The sequence below is a fragment of the Colobus angolensis genome, unplaced genomic scaffold (assembly GCF_000951035.1).
Source record: "Colobus angolensis palliatus isolate OR3802 unplaced genomic scaffold, Cang.pa_1.0 Scaffold3, whole genome shotgun sequence".
Taxonomy (NCBI): domain Eukaryota; kingdom Metazoa; phylum Chordata; class Mammalia; order Primates; family Cercopithecidae; genus Colobus; species Colobus angolensis.
Genome location: NW_012116265.1, coordinates 4,858,292 through 4,884,690, shown reverse-complemented (window position 1 = coordinate 4,884,690; position 26,399 = coordinate 4,858,292). Strand labels below are relative to the sequence as shown.

The 26,399-nt window shown below is 35.9% G+C and overlaps 1 protein-coding gene across 1 annotated transcript in view; it reads right to left on the bottom strand.

Moving 5' to 3' along the window:
* Positions 1 to 26,399, bottom strand: part of EML5 (echinoderm microtubule associated protein like 5) — a 200,798-nt gene that overhangs the window by 134,206 nt on the left and 40,193 nt on the right. The window contains exons 3-8 of the mRNA XM_011949800.1: positions 18,914 to 19,073; positions 10,564 to 10,662; positions 8,410 to 8,478; positions 4,444 to 4,629; positions 2,910 to 3,045; positions 291 to 492 (exon numbers count right to left, since the gene is read on the bottom strand). Of these exons, the coding sequence (XP_011805190.1) occupies positions 291 to 492; positions 2,910 to 3,045; positions 4,444 to 4,629; positions 8,410 to 8,478; positions 10,564 to 10,662; positions 18,914 to 19,073 (852 nt within the window). The remainder of the gene's footprint in view (positions 1 to 290; positions 493 to 2,909; positions 3,046 to 4,443; positions 4,630 to 8,409; positions 8,479 to 10,563; positions 10,663 to 18,913; positions 19,074 to 26,399) is intronic.

The following is a 26,399-nucleotide window of genomic DNA, read 5'->3' as shown; positions in this document are numbered from 1 at the left end:
CACCACAACCTCCACCTCCTGGGTTCAAGTGATTCTCCTGTCTCAGCCTCCTGAGTAGCTGGGATTACAGGCGCCCACCACCATGCCCAGCTAATTTTTGTATTTTTAGTAGAAATGGGGTTTCACCATGTTGGCCAGGATGGTCTCAATCTCTTGACCTTGTGATCCACCTGCCTTGGCCTCCCAAAGTGCTGGGATTACAGGCATGAGCCACTGCGACTGGCCATGTTTTCTGTATGTTTATCTAAGGATACATCCCAGCCTACGGAATTACTTTATAATTTGCTTACCTGACTGAACGATCATCACTTCCAGTCACAGCCAAAGGTTTAGTAGGATGGACAGCAAGTGCCCAAAGTTCACCTTCACAATGCCCTTGCATAATTAGAAAAGGTTTATTTCTTTCTTGCACCACAATTTCAAAAATTTCACTGTCCTGTGTTCCAACTAGAATGTGGTCACCTCGCCAACACACACTTCTTACAGACAAACCTAGTAAAAAGTAAATTGTATTTAATATATAATGCTGAAATAATGATAGCAGCAGGAGGCAGACAAATCCCTACGCAGATAGGGGCAAGTCCCGGTGAAATCCAACCTTCAAACCTAAGACAGTTTAAAGCCTGAAAGCCAAGCTACAGGTCTTGGATAAATCCACAGACCAACTGAGAACGTCTCTTTCCATTTTGCGCACTTTCCTCTGATTGATCCCCACCTTTCACCTACTTTACACATATTTACCCTTCCCTAATTGGTTTTTTATAGTGTTGTGCCCATCTTTGAGTGATGCCTTTTTAAAGCCTTTTTTGCATACTCACAAACCCATCAGCATGCAATCGCTCATTCTGAGCCCATAAAAGCTCCAGACTCAGCCATATTTGGGGATTGCCCACCTTTGGGTGGGGGGTTGGGGGCGGGGGAGACTACCTGACTTCAGCCCATCTCGGGTACCCTCTCCACTGAGAGCTGTTTTGTCACTCAGTAAAAGTCTTTGCCTTGTTCACTTGCCAGCTGTCAGTGTAACCTCTTTCTTCTTGGATATGGGGCAAGAACTTGGAACTCACCCAACAGTGAGTACAGACAGAGCTGTAGACCTGTAGCATTCCCCTCCTACTCAACAAGCAACAAGAGAGGGAGCCACTGGGCACCACATGCCCCGTTTATTGGGCAGGACCGAAAGAGCTATTAATATGCTGTAACACCTGCTTTGGGGCTTCAGGGTTGCTGGAGTCCCCAAGTTTTTTAGATGCCACCACATTCCCTTCATCCAGACACCAATGCCCAAGGCAGAAGCAGGTCACAGCACACCCGCTTTGGGGCTTCAGGGTTGCTGGAGTCCCCAAGTTTTTTAGGTGCCACCACATTCCCTTCATCCAGACACCAACGCCCAAGGCAGAAGCAGGTACAGCACACCCGGCCCAGCCATGGGCTGAGCACAGATCCTGCAGCAAGTGTGGGATCCAGCCAGAGTGCAAGCCAAGCACAGCCTGCCAGGCCAAGTGGGCAGGGTACCTCCTGGCGAGCCTGGAGCCTAGTGCAGCCCTGGACAGGGGCATTGCCAGCCATGAAGGTCTCCAGCTGGCAAGGTGGCACCCAAAATATCCTGTGTCAATAATTCCAATCTTCCTAAATTGAAGTTAATTTTGTACCTTTTATATCTTAGATGTGAGACAGAAGAAAATATGTAAGTCCTTGATCTATATTCACATTTTCTTCAACTGTCCATGTTGTTTTCTACATGAAATATTTCTGTCTTTTTATGTACCTAGTTCCTACCCAGCCTTCAGACATGTACTCTTCTTCCTTCTCCCTTGTAGACAACTCTAGCCATGTCTATTTGCTCAGCCAGTCTTACAACACTTCAGTCTGCGTTGTTCAGTAAGTACTCAATTAGTAAATTACCTTTATAGAATTGTATTCTTTTTCTTTTAATAATCTGACTTTTTACTTGTCTATATTTCATTTCTTTGATACACTCATAAAATCATTAAAAAGAGAGAATTTCACTTTTTCTGCATACTCCTCAATGTCTGTTGTAATCTTAGGAAAGCTACTGTGTTTTTCATTTTTCTCATGTGTGTTACATGGCCAATATAAAGACACCATATACCTCGCAATGTCCTTATGAGGATCAGATAAGAAAAAGTCTCAAATTATTTTGTAAGCTTTAAAGCACAATGTTTAGCAAAACTAATGAAAATAGAATAACAGTTAACATTTACATGCTTATTATGTATTATCCTTATAAACATTTTAGAAATATCAATTCATTTGATCCTATATCCTAAATAATATATTTATTCTTATCATTTACAGTGAGGGTAAATTACCAGCCCAAGGTCACACAACTTGTAGGTGACTGGAATATGGTTTAAACACAAACCTGTGGGTAGTTTTTATAGTAAAAGGTCCTGTTTTATTACATCAATTTTTTTTAATTCCCAAGAGAAAAAAATTCCCCCAATTGCTGACAAATTTGGATGAAGGAAAAATACATCTATCCACATTTAAATCATCCTGAACAAAAGTTCCCCAACCCTCAACATTTACCCCCAACTGTTTATTTAGAATATTTTATTTGTCAAATAGTTATAGTTAGCATTCTAATAGTAAAATACTTTCAAAATCCAAAGATACCTAAGTGAGTACCTCTCACATCTCTCTATAGGTCCCATTATAATAGACATTAGACTTATGAAAGAATATTTCTCCTAACAATGAACCAAAACTCTTTACAGGCAAAATTTCTCCTTAATAGAAGAATTTCAATCAAATGCATATAGGATAAAGAGGCAAATATGAGTCTTATTTATATTTACAAAACTTACATTGATACTTACTGAAAGAAAGAGATAATCTTTGGGAAGTTTAGAGTTTGCCTAGTAATAAGACATTTGTTTTGTTATTACCTTTGTATCCCTGGTCTGTTTCCCTGAGATCAATCACAGTAATTGGTTTAAAAGTTAAATCCCAAAGACGAATACAACCATCTCTGCCACCAGTAGCAAAGCCTTCTTCACAAGCATTCATGCTAAAAATTCCTGCCTAGAAGAGGAAATAAAATAAATTAACAAAAAATGTTTTTTAAGAACATCTACTATATGAAGGTAGAAACCCTTTTAAACCAATATAACAATATTTTGGTAGGATATAAGGATAAACAAATACATCAGAAAACACAAAATAAAATCTAGAAGTAAGTCCACAGGAACTTAATACAGTTGCCCCTTGTGGATTTGAACTACACGGGCTCACTTATATGGAGTTTTTTCAATAAATACTGTCAGCTCTGAATCCACAGTTCCACATCAGCAATGAAACCCAGATCAAAATACAACCTTTGTGGGATGCAAAACCCATAGACAGGGAGGGCTTTACATATGCAGGTTTCCCAGGGCAAGACTTGAGTATGTGCAGATTTTGGTATCTGTGGTCCTGGAGCCAATCCCCGCAAAATATCAAGGCATGACTATATATAACCAAGGTAGTATTTAATTATATGGATATAATGTAAAAGAAAATAAATTTAAATCCTATACCACATGTAAAAATGAATTATAGATGAACATAAAATATAACCATTTATAACTAAATATAAAAAATAAAAATATTAGAAAAAGTCAGAATAACATTTAGGTAACTTTGGTCTGTGAGAGACTTTTCTATGCATGGCAGATCACCCATGAGTTTTAAATTTGTTCATATCAGAAAAGATATAATAAGCAAAGACAAACAGATTGGAGAAATATTTGCAACATGTATGACTGTCAAAAGATTAATAACCCTAATATTCAAATGAATAAATAAAAACAATTCAACAACAACAAAAAATTTAAAAAGTAAAAAAGCAAAGGGTAGGAAAACCCAATTAATAGAAATGTAACGCACTGAGGACTTTTCTACATGAAGATCTTGCTGTTAACAACGTGGCAGCTTTGTGCTATCCAGCTCCCTTTACTTTGTAAGGTGGACCCAACTGCTAAAAAGCTCAAATCAAAAAACACTAAACAGTTTAAACAGCAGATTTCTTTTTCAGTTTAGTAAGTTATTTACACAAAAATTTAATCGCCTCTGGTAAATCAGCCTCAAGAGCACTAGCTTTACTCTGGTGTGGTTAATCTAGAATACTTTTAGACTAAAGTTAACAAGCCTTTTTTCAACACTATTCTTTAGAAAGACACCACACTAAAGCAATAGCTTTAACAAGATACTAACTATACTAATGTAATAAATGTCAATGAGTCTAACTGATTTCTTCATTGAAATCTTGAAAACAAATAGATAATTCAGTTAGAAAAGCATTTTTCAAGCAACCAAACTGACTAGAAACAATATACTATATTATGCAGTCTGTCATTCTAAGACAAGGTTAAGTAATATGTCATTCTAAGACAAGGTTAAGCAATACACATTAAAGTATTTAAAATACTTAAATATACTTACAGCATGGGCACCTTGTATCGTTCGTATAAGATTGATTCCTTTCCAGACATATATATCCCCATTGAGTGCACCAGAATATGTTAATTCATCCCTTGCACAGGCTAGGCACAGTATTGTCTGAAGGTCACCCGTCTTACCAAAGACACCTCGTTTTGGGGTCAGAGCATTTCCACATAAACTCCAGAACTAAAAGGTATACAGTATAATCAAATTACCAAAGAATTCTTACAAAATAAAGTAAAACATTCCCAATACTTTGACGCTATATTAGAGCAGTGAGCTACAAATTAACTAAGAAATTGCCTTATGATAAAATAGCATTCAACGTTCAGATTCTCATCCTAGTGTTGTCAAAAGCTATGTTATAGCATAGCTATAGTCACGGGTTTCAATTCTTATCTGTAAGAATAAGGGGTTTGAATCAGATTATTTTTAAAATATGCTATGCTTTCCTTAGGTTTCTGAAAAGAAATCTACATAAAACTTAGATTAAGCCAGGCACAGTGGCTCATGCCTGTAATCCCAGCACTTTGGGAGGCAAGGTAGGCCGATCAGCTGAGGTCAGGAGCTCAAGACCAACCTGGCCAACATGACTAAGTCCCATCTCTACTAAAAATACAAAAATTAGCCAGGTATGGTGGCGCATGCCTGTAATCCCAGCTACTCGGGAGGTTGAGGCACAAGAATCACTTGAACTCAGGAGGCAGAGTGGTTGCAGTGAGCCGAGAGTGCATGACTGCGCTCCAGCCTGGGCGCAGAGCGAGACTCTGTCTCAAGAAAAAAAAAAAAAAAAATTTAAGTTAAAAAGTTGGGAACAGGCTAGCAATGAAAATGAAGATAAGTCATCATAGACTAAGAAGAAAAAGGACCAAATCTAATGTTCTCTCTCTGATAGAAACATTAAAGATAGGAAAAAAGGAGTATGCTACAGCTTATTGTAGCTGTAATATTTGATATTTTCAAAGTTGAGCAATTGCTTTGCTTGTAAAGTTTAAAAAAATAAGATAGATGTCCATGGGGAATGATTTGTTCATTCTTGGGAGAAAATAAGAAGTTAAACATGAATCTTCATTACCAGGTGTTTTGTTCTATTAGGTGGATTTAGGTAAATTTTATAGTTCAAGAAGAGAAATTTAAAGAAAAAGGAGTTGGGGGGAAGTGGGCACAGTGGCAAATGCCTGTAGTCTTAGCAACTTGGGAGGCTGAGGTGGGAGGATAATTTGAGGCCAAAAGTTTGAGGCTACAGTGAGCTATAAATCACGCCTGTGAATAGCTACTGCACTCCAGCATGGGCCACATGATAGGATCCCATCTCTAAAAAATAAACCAAAAAAATGGGACAGGACAGAGATATATACATTAAATAGTTCTGCATGAAGAAATTAGGCCCAAAGAATAAATTCAACTTTGTAACAAGTAATTAACATTTAAATTAACATAATTTATTATCATACATTCTTATTTTAAAATTTGAAGCCTCAAAGAACTAAAAATTATGATCATTATCTACTCAAAGATCTAATAAGTACTTTAATTAATGAAACTTTATAACTTTTTTTTTTTTTTTTTTTTTGAGACGGAGTCTTGCTCTGTTCCCCAGGCTGGAGTGCAGTGGCCGGATCTCAGCTCACTGCAAGCTCCGCCTCCCGGGTTTACGCCATTCTCCTGCCTCAGCCTCTGGAGTAGCTGGGACTACAGGCACCCGCCACGTCGCCCAGCTAGTTTTTTGTATTTTTAGTAGAGACGGGGGTTTCACCGTGTTAGCCAGGATGGTCTCGATCTCCTGACCTTGTGATCCGCCCATCTCGGCCTCCCAAAGTGCTGGGATTACAGGCTTGAGCCACCGCGCCCGGCCAACTTTATAATTTTTAAACTTAAAATCTCCATAATTTCTGTGTATATAAGTGGCTTGTTCTCTTTCTTTCAGTATGTCCTAATTTGAATCCATTATTTTCTTCTAGATCAGTGATTCCCAATGTTAGCTTCACATTAGAATCACCTAGGGAAATTATAAAATGGGATGCCTGGACTCCCACTTGAGATCAACTGGGACAGAATCTCTGAAGCATGAAGCCCAGGTACCAAATGATTTTGATGCTCAGCAAGGGTTAAGAACTATTGTTCTAGAATCCAAATCAATATTGTCCAATAGAACTTTCAGTGATGATGAAAATATTACTTACACACACACACACACACACACACACGCTTTCCAATACAGTAACCACTAGATACATAAGCATATGAAATGTACTGCTAGGGTGACTGAGGAAATGAATTTTAAATTCCATTTAACTAATTTATGTTTAAATAGCTACGTATGGTTGGACAGTGAAGTTCTAGATCATCTCTGGGAATTAATTTCCTCACCCGTATTGCCTGCAAAGAGAACTATGTTACTATTCATTTCTTCTAGCAAAGGAAAAGAAATGTAACTCAGTATAAAAATATAGTTTATTTAGTTTGAGAAGATGAGCTTTTTATAAAAACCCGAAAATGGAGCCTTTAGCTTTACTTATAATATAAAATAGTAAGATCTCTTTATTCATAATTTGCCAATCACTTATTAAGCACTTAATATATATCAAGTACCATATCAAACATACTGTCCATCAAAGATGAACAAGACAAAAATCTCTACTTTCACAGTGCTTATATCATGTGCCTTAAAGCCCAGCATACAGCCTTTTTGGTATTCAATATTTGTCAAAAAATAAATATTTACTACTATCCATCAATCAAATCAATACCAGAATAACAAATCCAGAATTGCAGCAGCAGTGAAAGATGCACTGGAGAAAACGTGGATGGAGTTAAGCACATTGAAATAAAGAATGTGAACACAGAACCTTAATTCACTAGGAATTAACTGTTATCAGGAACTGTTACATCAGACAGTGGAAGTAAAGCAAGTTATTTCCAATTTGTTCCAATGATTTAAAAGTAAGTATAAACATAATAAAGAATATCACCACTGACTTTACAGGCTTCAAAATCTGAGCTGTAATTATAAAATAAAACCCAGAGTTTTCATAAGCAAAGTAAATAGTGGCTATCAAGGCTAAGAGAGGGACAAGGAGAGATTTGTTAAAGGATACAAAATTATAACTAGATAGGAGGAATAAGTTCTACTACTCTATACCACTGTAGAATGACTATAGGTAATATGAATATACAGTTTCAAATAGCTAGAAGGAGGATATCAAATGGTCCTAAAACAAAGAAATAGCAAATGTTTGGGATGATAGCTAATTACCCTAATCTGATCACCATACATTTTTATGTATCAAAACATCACTATGTACCCATGAATGTGTAATATTATTTGTCAAATAAAAAAAAATTTTAAAGGCTGAGGTCAAATCAGGGAGCGAACATAGAAAAAGGAAAAGCAACACTTTCAGAAAGCAGACCATGTGTTAGGCACTATGACAAGCACTTGAATATATACTGCCGCCTTATTTAATCATCAATTCTTTGAGGATGGTAACAGCAGTCACAGTTTTAAAATGTGAAGAAAAAAAAAAGCTCGAAGAGGTTAAATAACTCACACTAGGTTAAACAGCTAATAAATGGCAAAGCCAGGTCTACTCATGTTGCTTCTCCCACACCATTCTATCTATGTAAATGAAAAACTCTTCATTTGTTTCCTATTCTCAGCATTTTACTTTGTAAGTGCAACATGAAGAAACAGGATGGACACAGTAAATCCTGCCTCACTGGATAACAAATTTCTTTATGGAATGTGGCTTATTAATCTCCTATTCATACCTATATCACTTATAATAATTCAAAGCGAATAATATATATATTTGTTTGATTGAACATAAGAACAATAATAACATTGCCATTTTAAAAGTAAGTATTATCAAAATTCTGAAAGTAGTCTAAATTGTTAACAGTGAGATATACACTTAGCAGCAGAGAACTAAATGTGACTATTATAAAACAAGACCCTTCTAGTACCTTGATATGTTTTACACCACAGCTGACAAGTTTATTTGGCTGGTACAAATCCCAAGAAATATCAAATATCTGTAAACAAATCAGATTCATGATTAAAATACTTATTTCCAGAATCATTTAAAAATCCTGTCCAAAAGACCAAATGGCCCAAACTCCTAACCATAAAATAAACTTACTCAATAAGTAATAATCAGAATCCCACACTTTAAAATCTTATGAGAAATAAAGCAAATTTGAAACTGGTAAGAAATAAAAAGTATTTCTTAGTTTCTATGAACTTCAAATACTACTGGAGTAAAACTGAACACCTCCGTTTATTTTTAAATTTTTAAAAAGATTGGTCTATAAATAACAAGAATGGTTCAACAGAATCAGGGCATGAAGGGAGGTGCTTGCATAATTTCTACAGAAAAGAGATTCAGAATGGAACATGACACTCATACAGCCTAGAAGTAAGAAACATCTTTATAGCTTTCTATCACTCAGAACTATTTACATAAAGAATCCAAACATTGATTTTACAGTAATTTTTTTCAGTGTTTCAAGGTCAAAGTTAACTTATACTTAAATTTTGGGGAGTCTCCAGGCTTCATTATTTTCTAAAATTCCATAAATTCTAAACACATGCAAAACATTTTGTTACAAAAGCAAACAAGCAAAAACCCAGGTGAAATAAAATATGAATTAGAAACATAATTAAACAAATGACGAAAGAAAAACTAACATTTAAAAAGTAATTCATTTATTCTGCTTTCTGGTAGTCTTCATGTTTCTTTGACACCTTATCAACCTACCTGTAAAAGGTTTACATTTTTGGTATACTAAAATGTACACTTTGCATTTTGGTATACTCTAAAAATTTACAAAAGTGATGCTCTTTAGTGATAATGAAGAAATAATACATAGTTAAGTTAATATTTAACAACTCACCATAATACAGATTATATGAAAAACATATCAATGCAACTTTGAAATATTCAACCACAATAATACTTTCAAAAACTCCACTGACAATGTCATATTTTATAATAATGGGTCTATTTATTAAATTCCCAATAGTCATATGCAAAATGCTTTGATCTAAGCAGGTAAGAACATGCCAGCTGTCTAATAAAATATATACAACATTTTAATAATGGCTTAAATTGTGTGTTTGTGTGTGTGTGTGTGTGTAACAGGCCTCTCTGAGCAGCTACTAAAAACCAAATGTATTCTCCAAAATGCGAACATACACAAAATTTCCTACCCAACTTTTAGAGTCATAAATTCCCACCAAACAGAATCATTGGCCATACCTCTGTGCTGATTCGGGTTAGGATTTTACTACACATACATACACACAAATTAGATACTTTTAGGAGTTTATAACTTTTTTGATCTACATCCATAAAAATAGTATAACATTTCATTAAAAGCTGGCTATGATGTATTGTTTATATACAATTTGGAATGAGGAATATATATTCTAACAAGTTGTCAGTTAGAAATGTTAGGTCTCTAAAAAATGTAATAGTAATACGCAATTTTAAATCCATACAAGCAACATCATTTTTCACCTTAACTATAATACATATGTAACAAATTAGTGGTAAACCAAACTAAACAGATCCTAGGCTCAAAACATTCAATTTTTAAATTGAGATTTGAATAATGGGTGTCTCCATATGTCAAACCCATCAAACTTCACACATTAAATATGTGCATCCCTATGTATATCAACTATATTTCAATAAAACTGTTTTAAAAAAACGAAAGAAATACATCATTTTTACTGAAGCAAACACTGGGTTAAAAGTCTTATGCCTAAAGTAGATGATGGGTTGATGAGTACAGCAAACCTCCATGGCACATGTATACCTATGTAACAAACCTGCACATTCTGCACATGTACCCCAGAACTTAAAGTATAATAAAAAAAAGAAAAAAAGCGTTATGCCAACACTATACATATCGAATGATGTTTCCAAGTCCTACAATACATATGTACTCTAAGACTTTAAGAGTTTTTACATCTGTACAATTATTTACCAATTGCAAAATTTTAATTACATATGACCAATCTGGCAATAACAAAATACAGAATAAAATCCCCTGAAGTCTCCTCTGGTCTTTCCCTTCCAGTACTCATTAGAAATCTCAAAAGAGAATACTTACTCTATCTGTATGACCAGGAGCCATAGACAACATTTTTCCCCTTTTCCAGTCCCAAACACAAACTGCATTCTTTGAATCCAGTCCAACTGAAACCAAGCGCTGAATTATGTTCACGAAGTCCAGGAAGGAATAAAAAGGCAAACAAATCAAAGAGAAACCAAATTATAAATAGCAAATAAATTATACTCATGGGTTTTTATAAGCACAAAACATGCACATCTATATTTACCTCATAAAGCCTGAATGTATTTCACCCTGTTAGTGTTTCCACATATGTATAGATCTTCACATTATGAAACAGAACGGAGACTTCCATTTCTAACAGTAGGATTGACAAAATATCCTACATATACCTCCTACCAAAAACTAAAAATCCTAGATAAAATGTAAAATCATCTTTTTAAATGGACTGCTGAGCTGTCGAAGAATTAAGAAATCTCAGAACAAAACCAAAGTGATTTCCAGTGGGAAACCTGGAGGGTGAGAAAACACCTACACCTACTGGACTCTAAAGGCATCAGGTGAATACTTGTACCCCTGATTTCTGTGCTGTGGCCTGAGGAAGAATAGGAGACAAAGTCTAGGGCCTACCTAAGGTGGGGATCTGAATTGCAGATTGCCTCTGATTAAACCAGTAAACCTCTCAGAAACAACAAATAACCCCTTCCTAAAGAAGGGGAGGCAACTCCTGAAGAGGGAGAAACACCTCCCTGAACATTTGTAACCACAAGCAGCCTTCACATGGTTGCTGGTCTAAATTCACATTAAACATGAATCCTTCAACTAGGAAATTTAATTCAAACTAGTCTTCAAGGTTGGTTGTGTCTTCAAGCAACTTCAACAACGTGGCCCAAGCAAATATAAATCCTAAATGAAGTACCACAACTTCGATCCATCCTCCAAAGAATTCCTACAGGTAGCAATTCAATAAAAATAAGCTACAAAAAAAAAAAAAAAAAAAAAGGCCAGGTACAGTGGCTCACATTGTAATCCCAGCACTTTGGAAGGCCGAGGCAGGCGGACTGCTTGAGGCCAGGAGATTGAGACCAGCTTGGGCAACATGTTGAAACTCCGTCTCTACTAAAATTACAAAAATTAGCCAGGCGTGGTGACACCCGCCTATAATTTCACCTACTCAGAAGGCTGAGGCAGAGGAATCACTTCAACCCAGGATGTTGCTCTACTGCACTCTAGCCTAGGAGACAGAGCGAGACTCCCTCTCAAAAAATAAGAAGCAGCAGCAGCTAAAAAAATAAACAAACCACCCCACCCACACACACAGACACAACAAAATAAGAAACCATGAGTGAGAATGGGCAAGTCACAACAAATAGCAAAGTCGACCTTGCAAAAAAATCAGATATGGAATTATTAGATAAATAACATAAAATAAGCTTAATGTGAGTAAATAAAATTAAGGATTCAAAATATCTGTATATGAGCAAAGAATATGAGACTATAAAAAGTATCCAAGGAGACTTGAAGAAGCACACGGAACTTCCGGAAACAAAAAATAAAGTAAGTTAAAAATTCAATGGAAGAGTTAAATACAAGATTAGCAGGAGATGAAAAGACAAAGTTGAAAAGAGAAGTGGATAGTGAGATGGAAAGTATGAGAGAGGTTTAAAAATATAAAAGATGGACTTCTAGCCATGAAGGTGTATCAAAGTCTGAACTTACCCTCTCCCACCCACCCCTGCCATAAACAGCTAGAAACTGTACAGAATATATGAAACAAATGTTTTGAGGCATTTGCAACAGGAATTAAAGCACCGTGAACCCTGAAAGAGGGAAAAACAAATAAGTTAAGTCCTATAATCACCCCAGCTTCCATCTAGGAGGCAATTTCCAGACTACGGCACAGAAAGGTAGAATCCAAATAGAGCCCAGTAGACTTACTAATTTGGACAAACAGAGCCTGGAGTTCAGAGAGGACAAGACGGCTAGAATTTGCAGAGCAGGAAAACAGCTCTAGTAAAACTATCTATAGTAAGATTTGAGAATATTAATCTCTGCATGCATAGGATGAACTCTATGAGGTCATGCAAAGAAGAAATTCTAGAAAAAGAACAATTACTAGAGAGCTAAAAGCAAAAAATTCTCAGAGATCACAAACGGTCCAGAATCACTCAAATTCTCAATAACCAGAATGAAGATATCTCTTTGAACTCGCTGGGCAGTCATCAGGAATCCTGAGGTCAGGAGGGGAGTGTCATACCTTAATAGTGAAATTATACCAGTAATTCTAGAGCAAAAGCTATTCTAGTGCTGCCTCATAAAAGTTTGAAAGCAAGCTTTTCACAAAGATGAAACTGATTCATGAGGAACTTGACTATTTGCCAGAACAGTGTCCATATACTTTAAAAGGATATAATAAAATTACTGATATGTGAAGAAACAGAAAAATGTGACTCATAACCTGGGGAAAATCAATGGAAATAGGCTCAGGAAACCCAGAGATAATTAGGGTTAGGAGACATTTGCTGTTAAAATTAACATTTTCAAGACACCCAAGAATTATCTTAAACATACCAAGAATAAAAAAAAGAAAAGATATAAAAGAACAACATAGAAAACTGCTACATTATCTAAAATGAAAATTTGCTCCAAAGGATTAACAGCAGCTTAGACAATGATGAAAAGATAAATAAACTTGAAGACATAGCAATAGAACCCATCCAAAATAAAGTACAGAAAGAAAAACAAAAAAAGAATTGACAGAGCTTCAATGACCTGCAGGAAAATATCAAGTGGTCTAACATACAGGCAATTATGGCTCCAGAAGGAGAGAAATGACAGAGGAAAAGAAAAAAAAACTGAAGAAATAATAGTAGAAACTTTCCTAAATCTGATGAAACCATAAATCCACAAATATAAGATGTTCAACAAATCCCAAGCAGGATAATCATTCACACAGAAAAAACACACAAGACACATGGCAAACAAACTGCTGAAGCCATCACTAAAGGGCAAATTCTAAACAGCAGCCAGACAAAAAAGGACAACTGCTGTATGGATGAACAAAGATTTAAAAATTATCCTAGACTGCTCATCCAAAGTGATGCAAGTTAGAAGACAATGGACAAACAGTTTAAAGTGCTGAGGCAGAAAAAAAATCAGCATAGAATTGTATACTAAGCAAAAATATCCTTTGAAAATTGAATCAAAACAAAGTCTTTTCCAAGCAAACAAAAGTTGAGAAAATGAATCATCAGTAAACCTGCACTATAAGATATGATAATGAAAGTTTTCTCCTGCAGAAGTAAAATGATACCAAATAGAAACGATTTACACATATGAGAGTGTCCAAGTGGTAAATACGTAAGATTTTTCTCATTAAAAATTTTTTAACAACTAAGGCAAAATAACAGTTATTATGGGGTTTTCAAAATATGTAGAAGTATTAATAAAATAAATGACAATAGCACCATAAACAGAAGAAAGGAAACAGAATACACTTTTTCATATTCTTTCCAAATATACATGAAACATCATGAAGATCACAAAAATTTGGATTACAAAATGTCAATAAATTTTTAAAAATTAAAATACAGAGTATGTTCTCTGACGAAAACAGAATTAGAGTAACAGAATGTTATCCAGAAAATCTCCGAAATATTTGGAAATTAACAACATACTTCTAAGTAACTGAAAGGTCAAAGAAGAAATAACAAGAAAAATGTGAGGAAAAACCCACAACACATACTGTGAAAAGTACTGGTTTAGAGCAGGGGTCAGCAAAGTACAAGTCTCAAGCCAAATCTTGTCTGTACCTATGTTTTTGTAAATAAAGTTTTACTGGAATATAGCCACATTCATTCTTTCATGCATTGTCTATAACTGCTTTCACACTACAGGGCAGAGCTGAGTAGTTATAGCAAAGACCAAATGGCCCACAAAGCTTAAAATATTTACTATTTCACTTATTATAGAAAGTTTATCAAACGGCGGTTTGGAGCACAGATTCTGGTAGCAGATTGCCTAGGTTTGAACATTGTCTCTTACTAGCAGGGGTGACTTTGGACAATTATTTAGCCTCCCTGTACCTTACTTTCCTCACCTATTAAATGGGGATATAAAAGTACTTCACAGGGGTCACTATGAGAATTAACATATACACTATTTAAAGGAATTAGAGTGCCTCATATATGGTTAATGTTATGTAAATGTTTGCTTCATATCATTATTATTATTATTGCTATTAGTTTACTGTAACCATAGTTAAATGGGGACAAATAAAAATACCTCACAGGGGTTACTACGAAAATTAACATATATACTACTTAAAGGAGTTACAGTGCCTGGTATATGACTGATGTTATATAAATGTTTGTGTAATATTATTATTATTACTATTAGTTTACCATAACCTTAATTAGCTTTAAGAACCTACGCCCTCTAACTGTCCAAATGAGAAAGGTCATCTAATATCCAGTTACAGTTTCTGAAAAGAAAGTTTCTACTATTTAAACTTCAAAATTGGTAGGATGAATAATTTATATAAAAAGACACAGAATACAGTTTGTTATGACTCTCCATCAAATCAAGCTAGCAGAAAGCCCAGAGAACGAGAGGAGATGATGTGTACCTCCTGAGCGTATTTACTATTTGGGAACCAAAGGGCATCAGCAAAAAATCTAGCTAGAACACAGATACCTACCTCTTGCTATCAGAATACTGTGTAGAGGTTAAAATTGCACAAGACAAGTATATCAAGTGAGGAAGAGCCAGGGGGGCACTGCTGTTCTTTCTGCTGATGTTTCCTCTGTCTGGCATAGCTCGTCAAATACACACAGCAAAGCACAACTGGCCAAACACTTTAAAATTCCACGTATCCAAATACAGTCTCAATACATCTAGTTCTGTACAGGCAATAACAAACTAGACTTGAGAGCACTTTCTCTGTAGCCTTGATAAACATATCATGGCTCAAACCAATATCCCTATGCATAGGTTACGCAACAACAGACAGGACGAGGTAGAAATGACAAAGCAAATATTACCTCCTCTTCAAGCTTTCTAACATTTTTTAGTTTATCATTTCTTTTCTTTTAACCCCAACTTGGTAGATAAGAAAGAGAATAAACAAAGTTTTCAAGCAAAAGTAATGCTTAATCCATATCTTGGAAGAGAGAGTCAGAGACAATCTGTAGAAAAGTAATAGAAAGTACATTTCAGAACAAAGGACCTCAAGATTAAAGAGATCATGGTGCTTTCAAGAGAGTGCCAGTAATTCAATCCAGGGGAGGGAAGGAGTGCCAACTGGAAAGCGGCAAGGGACAAGGCTGGAGAGGTAGGACAGAAGCCAAGATGAAGGGTTTTTTTGTTTGTTTGTTTTTTGTTTTTTTTTGATAGAGTTCGAATAAAGAGAGAATTCAGTTTTAAATGTATAAAATGGAATATCTACAGAACATTCAAGAGTGATATTTAGAGTTGAGAAGCTAGAGCCACTGTTAGCTGATATGGAAGTAAAGTCATGGGCCTATATACTCACCCAGAGAATGTAAGAAAAGTGAAAAGAAAAGGCTACAGACTCCTGAAGAATGCTGATATTTAAGAAGCAGACAAGGAAAGACTCCTTTAAAGATAAGAAGTAATAGTCAGGGAGAAAGAAAACCAGATAAAGAAGCCTCTATCCATCTTCCCAAATTCCTCCCTGATCCTATTCCCAGACAAAATCTTATTTGTGTCCATTAAGTGAATTGGAAGTATCCATAAAAAATTCTAGCACACCAAATATTTCAATAAGAAAGAGATAATAATAGCATCTATTCCATAGGGTTGTTGGAAGGATAAAATGAGATAATGCAGGCTTAGCATAATGCCTAGTCCTTAGTATATGCTCAACACCTTTAGCTATTATGTTTTCATGAACTTAAAATTTTAAGTAATATGTTCTCGTTAAGATCTGTGATAATGAAATACACGTACCCAAGACTTTTCTTATAAGCTGCTCAAAATAAGTGAAATTAAACACTTTCAACTAGTAAAAGCTTATGGGCATGATTTCCCCTTGGATATATAAAAGAAATTCCTCAGCAATGCAATATATTACATTTAGAAAGGGTAAATTTAAAGCTAAGAAGAAAATATCTATATTTAATGTTGTAGACACTTATAATTAAAATGGCTTGAATTTCATAACACCTTAAGTGATTTTTAAAAATAACTTTGTAGGTTTGTTTTATAACATTTTATGTTCCTATGAAATAAATAAGTATTATTATTTCCTCTAAAAAAGAAAATGAAATTCCAACAGTATATTAAGACTTGAAAAATTACAGCAAAAATGGGACATGAATTAAGTTTGTGCAATTGCCAAACACTGCTATATGGTGATATAAACCTAGAAGCACATTTTTTTTTTCCAAATAAGAGATTCCAATTAAGTCTTTAATAGATCCATTACCAGAAAGTCTTCTCTTACTAATATGAACAGGAGGCAGGGAAATACTGGGTAGAAGAGGGTGGGGTCCCTGGCAAGGGTTCCACCCTCAAGCCTGGACCCCTGGCCCTAAATAAGAACATGCATTCCTGTTTTCCTGCCCGAATGTTGCCTTTGCCAAAATCACTCTGGCCCACCACAACCCTAACCCTGTACCCATAAAAACCCCAAACTCCACTGGCAGAGGAGCAAAACAGCACTGCAGAGAAGGAGAGAAGTGAAGTGTCTGCACATCAAGAGGAGTTTTGCCGGGGATGGTCAGGAGAAGATTATCTTCCCACTCCACCCCCTTTCCAGCTCCGCATCCCGCTGAGAGCCACTTCCATTGCTCAACAAAATCCTCCATATACACCACCCTTCAATCTGTTCTTGTGACTTGCTTCTTCCTGGATGCTGGACAAGAATTCAGGATGCACTGGGTGCAGGAATCCAAAAAGGCTGTCACACTGACTCTTCACTGAGCTGTTTAATACTTAAGCTGCCAGTGTTAAAGAGTATTGTTTGTAACACACACCCTCTGGGGCTCCAGAGGTTGTGGGTAACCACGGATGCTGCCACAGGCAAGCCAGCACCCAAAGGCACTCACCCCAGCTCTCCTGCAACCTCTCACCTGTGTGCCCCACTCCTGCAAGGGGTTTGAGCTGGGCAGCCAAGTAAATGAGCCACACCCGTTACAAGTCCTACGAAGGCATCAAGGGAACTCTCTCATCTCATTACCAGAAAATCATATTAACCTATGCTACTCAAAGAAGCTATTCCTCAGAGTAATACAGAAAAACATCTACTGGTTATCATGTTCAAGGGGATAGAACACACTGTAATTAGTTTCTATAAAATTGAGATCTATAAAATTAATGAATTAAAAAGCAGATAACTAAAATTGTTCTAAAATTTAAAATGATTTTAAAGTCTAATTATAACATAAAACTTTTAAAGATTATAAATGAACAATCTGCAAGATCCAACTTTTTACTGGTAACTTTAAAAGTATTTTTAGGTATAACAATTTCCATAAAAGCACCACAAAAAAAGCCCTTGGCTTGTTTAACTTTTTTTTTTAAATCATTGACTTGAAGTAGATGATAATTTAGAAACTGATTAGTCAGTTGAGTGATAATTATATCCTTTTCTGTGAACTTTGATTTTGTATAAAAAATAACTCATAGGAATTGTTCCATTATATTCAATAAAAACATAATTTTAATAGACAACCTTTAAGGTAACTGAAAATCGAAATATAGGCTGGGTGCAGTGCCTCAAGCCTGTAATTCCAGCACTTTGGGAGGTCAACAACACTGGAGGATAGCTTGAGGCCAGAAGTTTGAGACCAGCCTGGGCAGCACAATGAGATCCCATCTCTACCAAAAAAAAATTAGCCAGGCATGATGGTATGTGCCTGTAGTCCTAGCTGCTCAGGAGGGTGAGGCAAGAGGATTGCTTGAGCCCAAGAGTATGAGGCTGCAGTGAGCTATGATCATGTCACTGCACTCCAGCCTGGGCAGCAGAGTGTGACCCCGTCTCTAAAAATTAAAATTAAAAAAATTAAAATATATATAGCTTTCTAAGAAACTTAATTTTCCTAAGATATCATCCATCTGTCCTATCAAAATACCCTATCTGGAAAACAGTTATATAGAAAAATCTCTATAATAACCGGGTAATATTCCACTGACTCAAAATTACTTTGGCTTTCAAGGTAGTAATTAATTCAGTTGAGAAAGTTCTTGACATGATGAAATAAAAACCACATTGTTATATATCCACCACCCACCCCACCTACCCACCTCCACCTGTGAACAAATACTTTTCATCAAGTGTCCAAATTAATATTTATAGATGTATAATCATTTTCTATAATATACTTGAACATACAATTTAGAAAAAAAATGAAAAACTGTCACATACCTGTCCATCTAAGTCAAACGCCAAGCAAGCTATACCATGTGTATGAACATCCTTTAAAACTGATATGGTCTGCACAGTGTATGAATCCCAAATACAAATATAAGGCTCCTTCCCAACTTGTCCTGTTGCTACCAACACTCGTTCAGGGTGCAATGCAAGGCTGTAAAATAAGGAAATAAATAAGTAGTATGATTAAAAACTGCTTATACAGATTTTATGTATTTGGTAGATGTGAAACATATATACCAGTGTGAACATTAGACTTTATCCATTTTAGACAATTTGGATTTTTTTGTTATTAATATTTTTGTTGAGACAGCGTCTTGTTCTGTCAGGTAGGCTGGAGTGCAGTGGTATGATCTCAGCTCACTGCAACCTCCATCCCGCCAAGTTCAAGCAATTCTCATCTCAGCCTCCTGAGTAGCTGGGATTACAGGCACCCGCCACCATGCCCAGCTAATTTTTGTATTTTTGGTAGAGATGGGGTTTCGCCACATTGGCCAGGCTAGTCTTGAACTCCTGACCTCAAGTGATCTGCCCACCTCAGCCTCCCAAAGTGCTGGGATTATAGGTGTGAGCCACTATGCCCAGCCAGTAATTTGAATTTAAAATAAATAGCTTCTATAAAAATCCATGCTAACAGTTACTACTTCATAGAATATGTGACAAACAGTTAATGATAAGCTAATTATACCCTTCATCATCCCTATGATATACTGTGTGTAAACTTCTCAAGAAAAGAACTCTCACAAGAGAGTGATTGGATCACAGCAACAAATTGGTAGCCTTTTCCTCATTTAGTATTGACCTGTTTTCAAGCCTTCTTTCCCATTTTACTATTCCTTTCATTGGATAAAGTTAGACCAAATCTTAATGTCTAAATACAGCATTTAGTAGCACTGCTACTATAACATTAATTCTTAAATTATAAATTCCATTTTAAGAAACAGGTCAACCATAATTCACAGAAAATAATCTATGAGTCTCTAGAAACAAGACAAAGACCTAGCAGTTGGTAATAGCTTATGTACATCAGCAGAAGGTGGGGAAAATATAAATTCTATTTGATAATTTTTTTCTATATGTCAATTTAGAATATCAGATTTGCCCTTGAGATGAAAAAGAAAATCACTCCTGCATCAGGGTGGAGAATCAACTAAAAGGCGAAAATTAGGAGGATAGTAAAACAGAATCAAGGCTGGGTATAATGGCTCATGCCTATAATACCAGTGCTTTGAGGGGCCCAGGCTGGAGGATCACTTGAGGCCAGGAGTTCAAGATCACCCTGGGAAACACAGCAAGCCATTGTCTCTACAAAAAAAAAATGTTTTTTTAATGAGCCAGACATAGCAGCACACACCTCTATTCCCAGCTACTTGGGAGGCTGAGGTGAGAAGATTGCTTGAACCCAGAAGTTCAAGGCTGCAATGAGCTATGACTGCACCACTGCATTCCAGCCTGGGCTTCTGAACCAGATTCTGTCTCTAAAGTAAATAAAGAAGACAAAATTAACAGACTGGATGCAGGGGACAAGGGGAAGAGAGGGGGCTAAGATGACTCTTGGGTTTCTGGCTTGGGTATTTGAATGGTTTGGGGTGATATTCAACAAGTCAGGGAATACTAAAGGGGTAATCAATGGGAGAGAAGATAAGTGGGAATACCAGGTTGGTTCAACATATGAAATCAACAGATATGGCATATTAACAGAATAAAGGTCAAAAAAACTCCCATATATGTTTATCTCAATAGACACAGAAAAATTATTTGACAAAACCCAATCCCTTCATAAAAACACATAACTAGAAACTGAAGGAAACTTCCTCAAACTGACAAAGGACATCTACATAAACCCAAAGCTAATAACATATTTAATAATGAAAGCTTGAAAGCTATCCCGCTAAGTAAAGGGAAAAAACAACGATGTCAGTTCTTGCCACTCATTTAACTTGGTATTAGATATTCTAGCCAAGAAAAATAGGCCAGGAAAAGGAACAAAAAGTAAAAGTAAAGATCCTACTGGCAAATGACATGATCATATATACAGAAAATCCTAAGGAGTCCACAAAGAAACAACCAAAAATGAAGAGCTAATATGAATTCAGTAAGGTTGCAGGATATATGATAAACATAAAAAATCTATTGTATTTCTATACACTAGCAAAGAACAATAAAAAAATTAAAGAAAATAATCCCACTTATAGTAGCATCAAGAGGAATAAAACATTTAGGAATAAATTAAACACAGTACAAGCTTTGTACACTGAAAACTACAAAAACCCACTGAAGGACATTTTAAAAGATCTAAATAAATGGAAAGACATCTCATTTCTGGGCTTAGAGGAATGTAATATTTGTAAGATGGTAATACTTCTCAAATTGATCTATAGAGTCAACACAATCCTTGTCAAAATACTAGTTGTCTTTCTTGAAGAAACTGACAAGCTGATTCTAAAATTCAGAAAGACTCAGAATAACCAAAACTATCCTGAAAAACAAGAACAAAGTTGGAATAATCACACTTTCCAATTTTGAAACTTACAAACTTACTACAAAACTACAGTAATCAAGACAGTGTGGTACTTGCATGAGGATATGCAGATCAATGAAACAGACTTGAGAGTCCAGAAGTAAACCCATACATTTGTGGTCAATTATTTCAACAAGGGTGGTGCCAAGACAACTCAATGGGAGAGAAAATGGTCATTTCAACAAAGAGTACTGGGACATCTGAATATATATCCATATACAAAAAAATAAATTTGGACCCATACCTCAAACCATATACAAATGTCAACTCAAAATGGATCAGAGGCTAAAATAATTGTTAAAACTCTTGGAAGAAAATATAGGCATAAATCTTACTGATCGTGAATGAAGCAGTGGTTTCTCAGATATAACACAAAGCATTAGTGACAAAAGAAAAAGCAGATAAAATGGACTGAATCAAAATTTAAAACTTTTATGCTTCAAAGGACAACCATCAAGAACATAGTAACACAACCGAGAGAATGGGAGAAAATCTTTGCAAAGCACATATCTGATAAGGGACTTGTATTAAGAATATATAAAGAATTCCTACCGATCAACAATAAAACTACAAATAATCAAATTTTTCAAATAAAGGATTTTAACAGACATTCCCCCAAGGAAGATATACAAAAGACACATAAAAAGATGCTCAACATCAATAGTCAGTAGGGAAAAACAAATCAAAATGACGATAATACACCATTTCTTTTTTCTTTTTCTTTCTTTCCCTCTTTCCTTCCTTCCTTTTCTTGCTTTCTTCCTTTCTTTCTCTTTCTCTTACTCCCCTTTCTTTCTATTTATTTATTTGAGACAGGGTCTCACTTTGTCACCCAGGCTGGAGTACAGTGACACAATCACCACTCACTGCAGCCTCGACCTCCCAGACTCAAGACTCATCCACCTGCTTTGGTCTCTCAACTGGCTGAGACTACAGGTGGGTGCAACCACACCTGGGTAATTTTTTTTTTTTTTTTTTGTAGAGATGGGGTCTCCCTATGTTGCCCAGACTGGTCTCAAACTATTGGACTTCAGAGATCCTCCCACCTCAGGCTCTCAAAATGTTGGGATTACAGGTATGAGCCACTGCTCCCAGTCCACTTCTATAAATACACACATATATACACACATATACGCATATATATGTGCATATATATATACATTTTCAGACAGAGTTTCGCTCTCATTGCCCAGCCTGAAGTGCAACGACGCAATCTTGGCTTACTGCAACTTCTGCCTCCCAGGTTCAAGCAATTCTCCTGCCTCAGCCTCTCAAGTAGCTGGGATTACAGGCATGCTCCACCACACCCAGCTAACATTTTTGTATTTTCAGTAAAGACGAGGTTTCACAATGTGGACCAGGATGGTCTCGAACTCCTGACCTCAAGTGATCCACCTACCTTGGCCTCCCAAAATGCTGGAATTACAGGTATGAGCCACTGCACCTGGCCCACTTCTACATTTTAAAAGACAGAAAATATGAAGCATTGGCAAGGATGTGGAAAAAGTGTAACCCTTAAACATTGATTATGGGATTGTAAAATGATGCAGCCTATTTGGAAAACCACTTGGTAGCTATTCAAAAGGTCAAACAAAGTTACCATATGATCCAGCAATTCTACTCCTAGATGTATTCCCAAAAGTAATGAAAACACATGTCCACACAAAACTTGTACACAAATGTTCACAGCAGCATTATTCACAAATGGCCAAAAAGTAGAAACAATCCAAATGTTTGACTGAATCATGAATAAATAAAATGTGGTGTCCATACAATAAAAATGACAACAGGAATAAAGCACTGATACATGCTACAACATGGATGAACCTTGAAAACATTATGCTTAGAGAAGGAAAACAGATATATAAGGGCCATATGTCACATTAATCCATTATGAAATGTCCAGAATATGCAAATCCTTAAAGAAAGTAGATTAGTGATTGCCAGGTGCTGGAAGGAGAGGAGAATGGATAAGGACTGCTAATGAGCTTGGGAATTTTTTAGGGGTGATAAATATTCTGAAATTAGATAGAAGTGATGGTTGCAGAACTTTGTGACTATACTAAAAATCACTAATTTTGCACTTAAAGTGTAAATTTTATATTTTGTGAATCATCTCAGTTTTTAAAAAGTGAAAAAAATACTGACATTACTGTCTGTATACATATTTTAAGTATAAGCATTTATGCAAAGAAAATCTTTGAGGTTAGACAGACATGGGTTCAAAATTCTGTCTCTGCTCTTCACAGGCTTCTCAGCAAATTCTTTATCTTCATCTTGTTTTCTCACCTTCAAAAAGGGCATATATTTACTATAAGTAAAGTGAGGGAAATTTCCCCAAGCTTGAAAACTGGGGAGGGAGGCTGAGTGTGGTGGCTCGTGCCTGTAAACTCAGTGTTTTGGGAAGCTGACACAGGAGGATCACTTGAGACTAGGAGTTTGAGATCAGCCTGGGCAACGCAGCAAGACCCCACCTCTACAAAAAAATAAAACAACTAGCCAGGTGTGATGGTACATGCCTGTAGTCCCAGTTACTCAGAAGGCTGAGGCATGAAGATCACCTGAGCCCAGAAGTTCAAGGCTGCAGTGAGCTGTGATCATGCCACTGTATTCCAGTCTGAGTGACAGGGCAAGTCATCATCTCTTAAAAAAAAAAAAGGTCTGGGGAGAAAAACTATGCAGGTCCTTACAGTTTAACAACAAAATCTACATGCAATAGAACAGAGGTAGTCAAAGTCAAGTTAGAGAAAAAGGATAGGGTGGGTCCATGTTTAGATTTGTAAGAAACTGTCAGTTTTCCACAGTAGTTGTACCATGTTACACTCCCACCAGCAATGTAAGAAAGTTCCAGTTGCTCTACATTCCCACTAATATTTGGTGTTGCCAATGTTTTTAATTTGAATTTCTGATGACCATTCACATGGACAATTGGTCTTATAATGATCTGTTCAAGTCTTCTAACCATTTTCATTAGGTTGTCTTTAAATTTTTGAGTTTTCAAAGTACTTCATATATTCTCAATACAAGTCACTGTCCAACATGGGACTTGCAAATATTTTCTCCCAGACTATAGCTTTTCTGTGCATTCTCTGTTTCTCGCACAGAGCAAACATTTTTTAATTTTTATGAAGTTTAGTTCATTGATTTTTGTTTTATGGACCATGCTTTTGCTTAACCAAAGGTAATAAAGATTTCCTCTGATATTTTCTAAAACTTTTATAGTTTGTCTTACATTTAAAGTTACAATCTATTTTTGTATAAAATGCAATGTACATTATAGGCTTTTTGTTTGTTTGGGTTTTTTTTTTTTTTTCTGTCTTTATGTAAGATTCCTAACTTTTCAGCACCATATATTGAAAAGACTATCTTTTCTCCTTTGAATTCCCCAGGCACATTTGTCAAAACTCAATTGACCATATCCATATTACTTTTCCACAAATTGTACCCTATATTTTACACCATTAACCTATGTATCTATCCTTTCCCCAATACCACACTGCCTTCATGAGTATAGCTTTATTAGTTTAAATAATAAGGCTTAAAATTGAATACTGTGGATCCTCTACCTTTGTTCCTTTTCCAAATTGCTTTGGCTATTCTAATTACTTCAGCTTTCCTATAAAGTTTAGAATCAGCTGTATATCCTATATATCTTATTGGGATTATGATTAGAATTGCATTAAATCTGTAAAGAACTTTGAAGAGAAGTGACATCTTAACTATATTGAGTCTTCCAATCCATAAACATAGTATGCCCTCCCTCCATTTTTCAGGTATTCTTTGTTTTCTGTCTCATTTTATAGTTTTTAGTATATAACATAGACCTTGCATAGATTTTATAAAACACAGATATTTTTGAGCTTTTGTAGACAGTATTGCTGTAAAATTTCAGTTTCCAATTGTTCATTGCTAGTCAGTAGAAACATAACTGATTTATGTATATTGACCTGGTATCCTGTGAACTTGATAAATTCACTGAGTTTTAGGAGTAGCATTTTTTGTGTGAGTTTTTTGAAAATAAATTATTTGGAATTTCATATGTAGGCAATTACGTTGTCTAAGAATAGAGACAATTTATTTCTTCCTTTTCTTTCTATAAGCCTTTTCTTTTTACTTCTTGTCTGATTGCACTGGCTTGAACTTCTAGCAGGATGTTGTTTTATTATTATACTTTAATTTCTGAGATACATGCACAGAACATACAGGTTTGTTGCATAGGTATACATGTGCCTTGGTGGTTTGCTGCACTCATCAACCTGTCATCTACATTAGGTATATCACTTAATGCTATCCTTCCCCTTACCCCCACCCCCAACAGGCCCCCGTGTATGATATTCTTCTCCCTGTGCCTATATGTTCTCATTGTTCAACTGCCACTTACGAATGAGAACATGCAGTGTTTGGTTTTCTGTTCCTATGTTAGTTTGCTGAGAAGGATGGTTTCAAGCTTCATCCACGTCCCTGCAGAGGATATGAACTCATCCTTTTTTATGGATGCATAGTATTCCATGGTTTATATGTGCCACATTTTCTTTAATCAGTCTATCACTGATGGGCATTTGGGTTGGTTCTAAGCTTTGCTATTGTGAACAATGCTGTAATAAACATATGTGTGCATGTGTCTTTATAGTAGACTGATTTATAACCCTTTGGGTATATACCCAGTAATGGGATCGTTGGGTCAAATGGTATTTCTGGTCCTAGATCCTTGAGGAATCACCACACTGGCTTCCACAACGGTTGAATGAACTTACACTCCTATCAGTGTAAAAGTGTTCCTATGTCTCCACATCCTCCTCCAGCATCCAGTGTTTCCTGACTTTTTTTTTTTTCTCTGAGTGACTGTATTTATCTCCTTCTTTATTATTATTATTTTTATTATTATTATTATACTTTAAGTTCTAGGGTACATGTGCATAACGTGCAGGTTTGTGACATATGTATACTTGTGCCATGTTG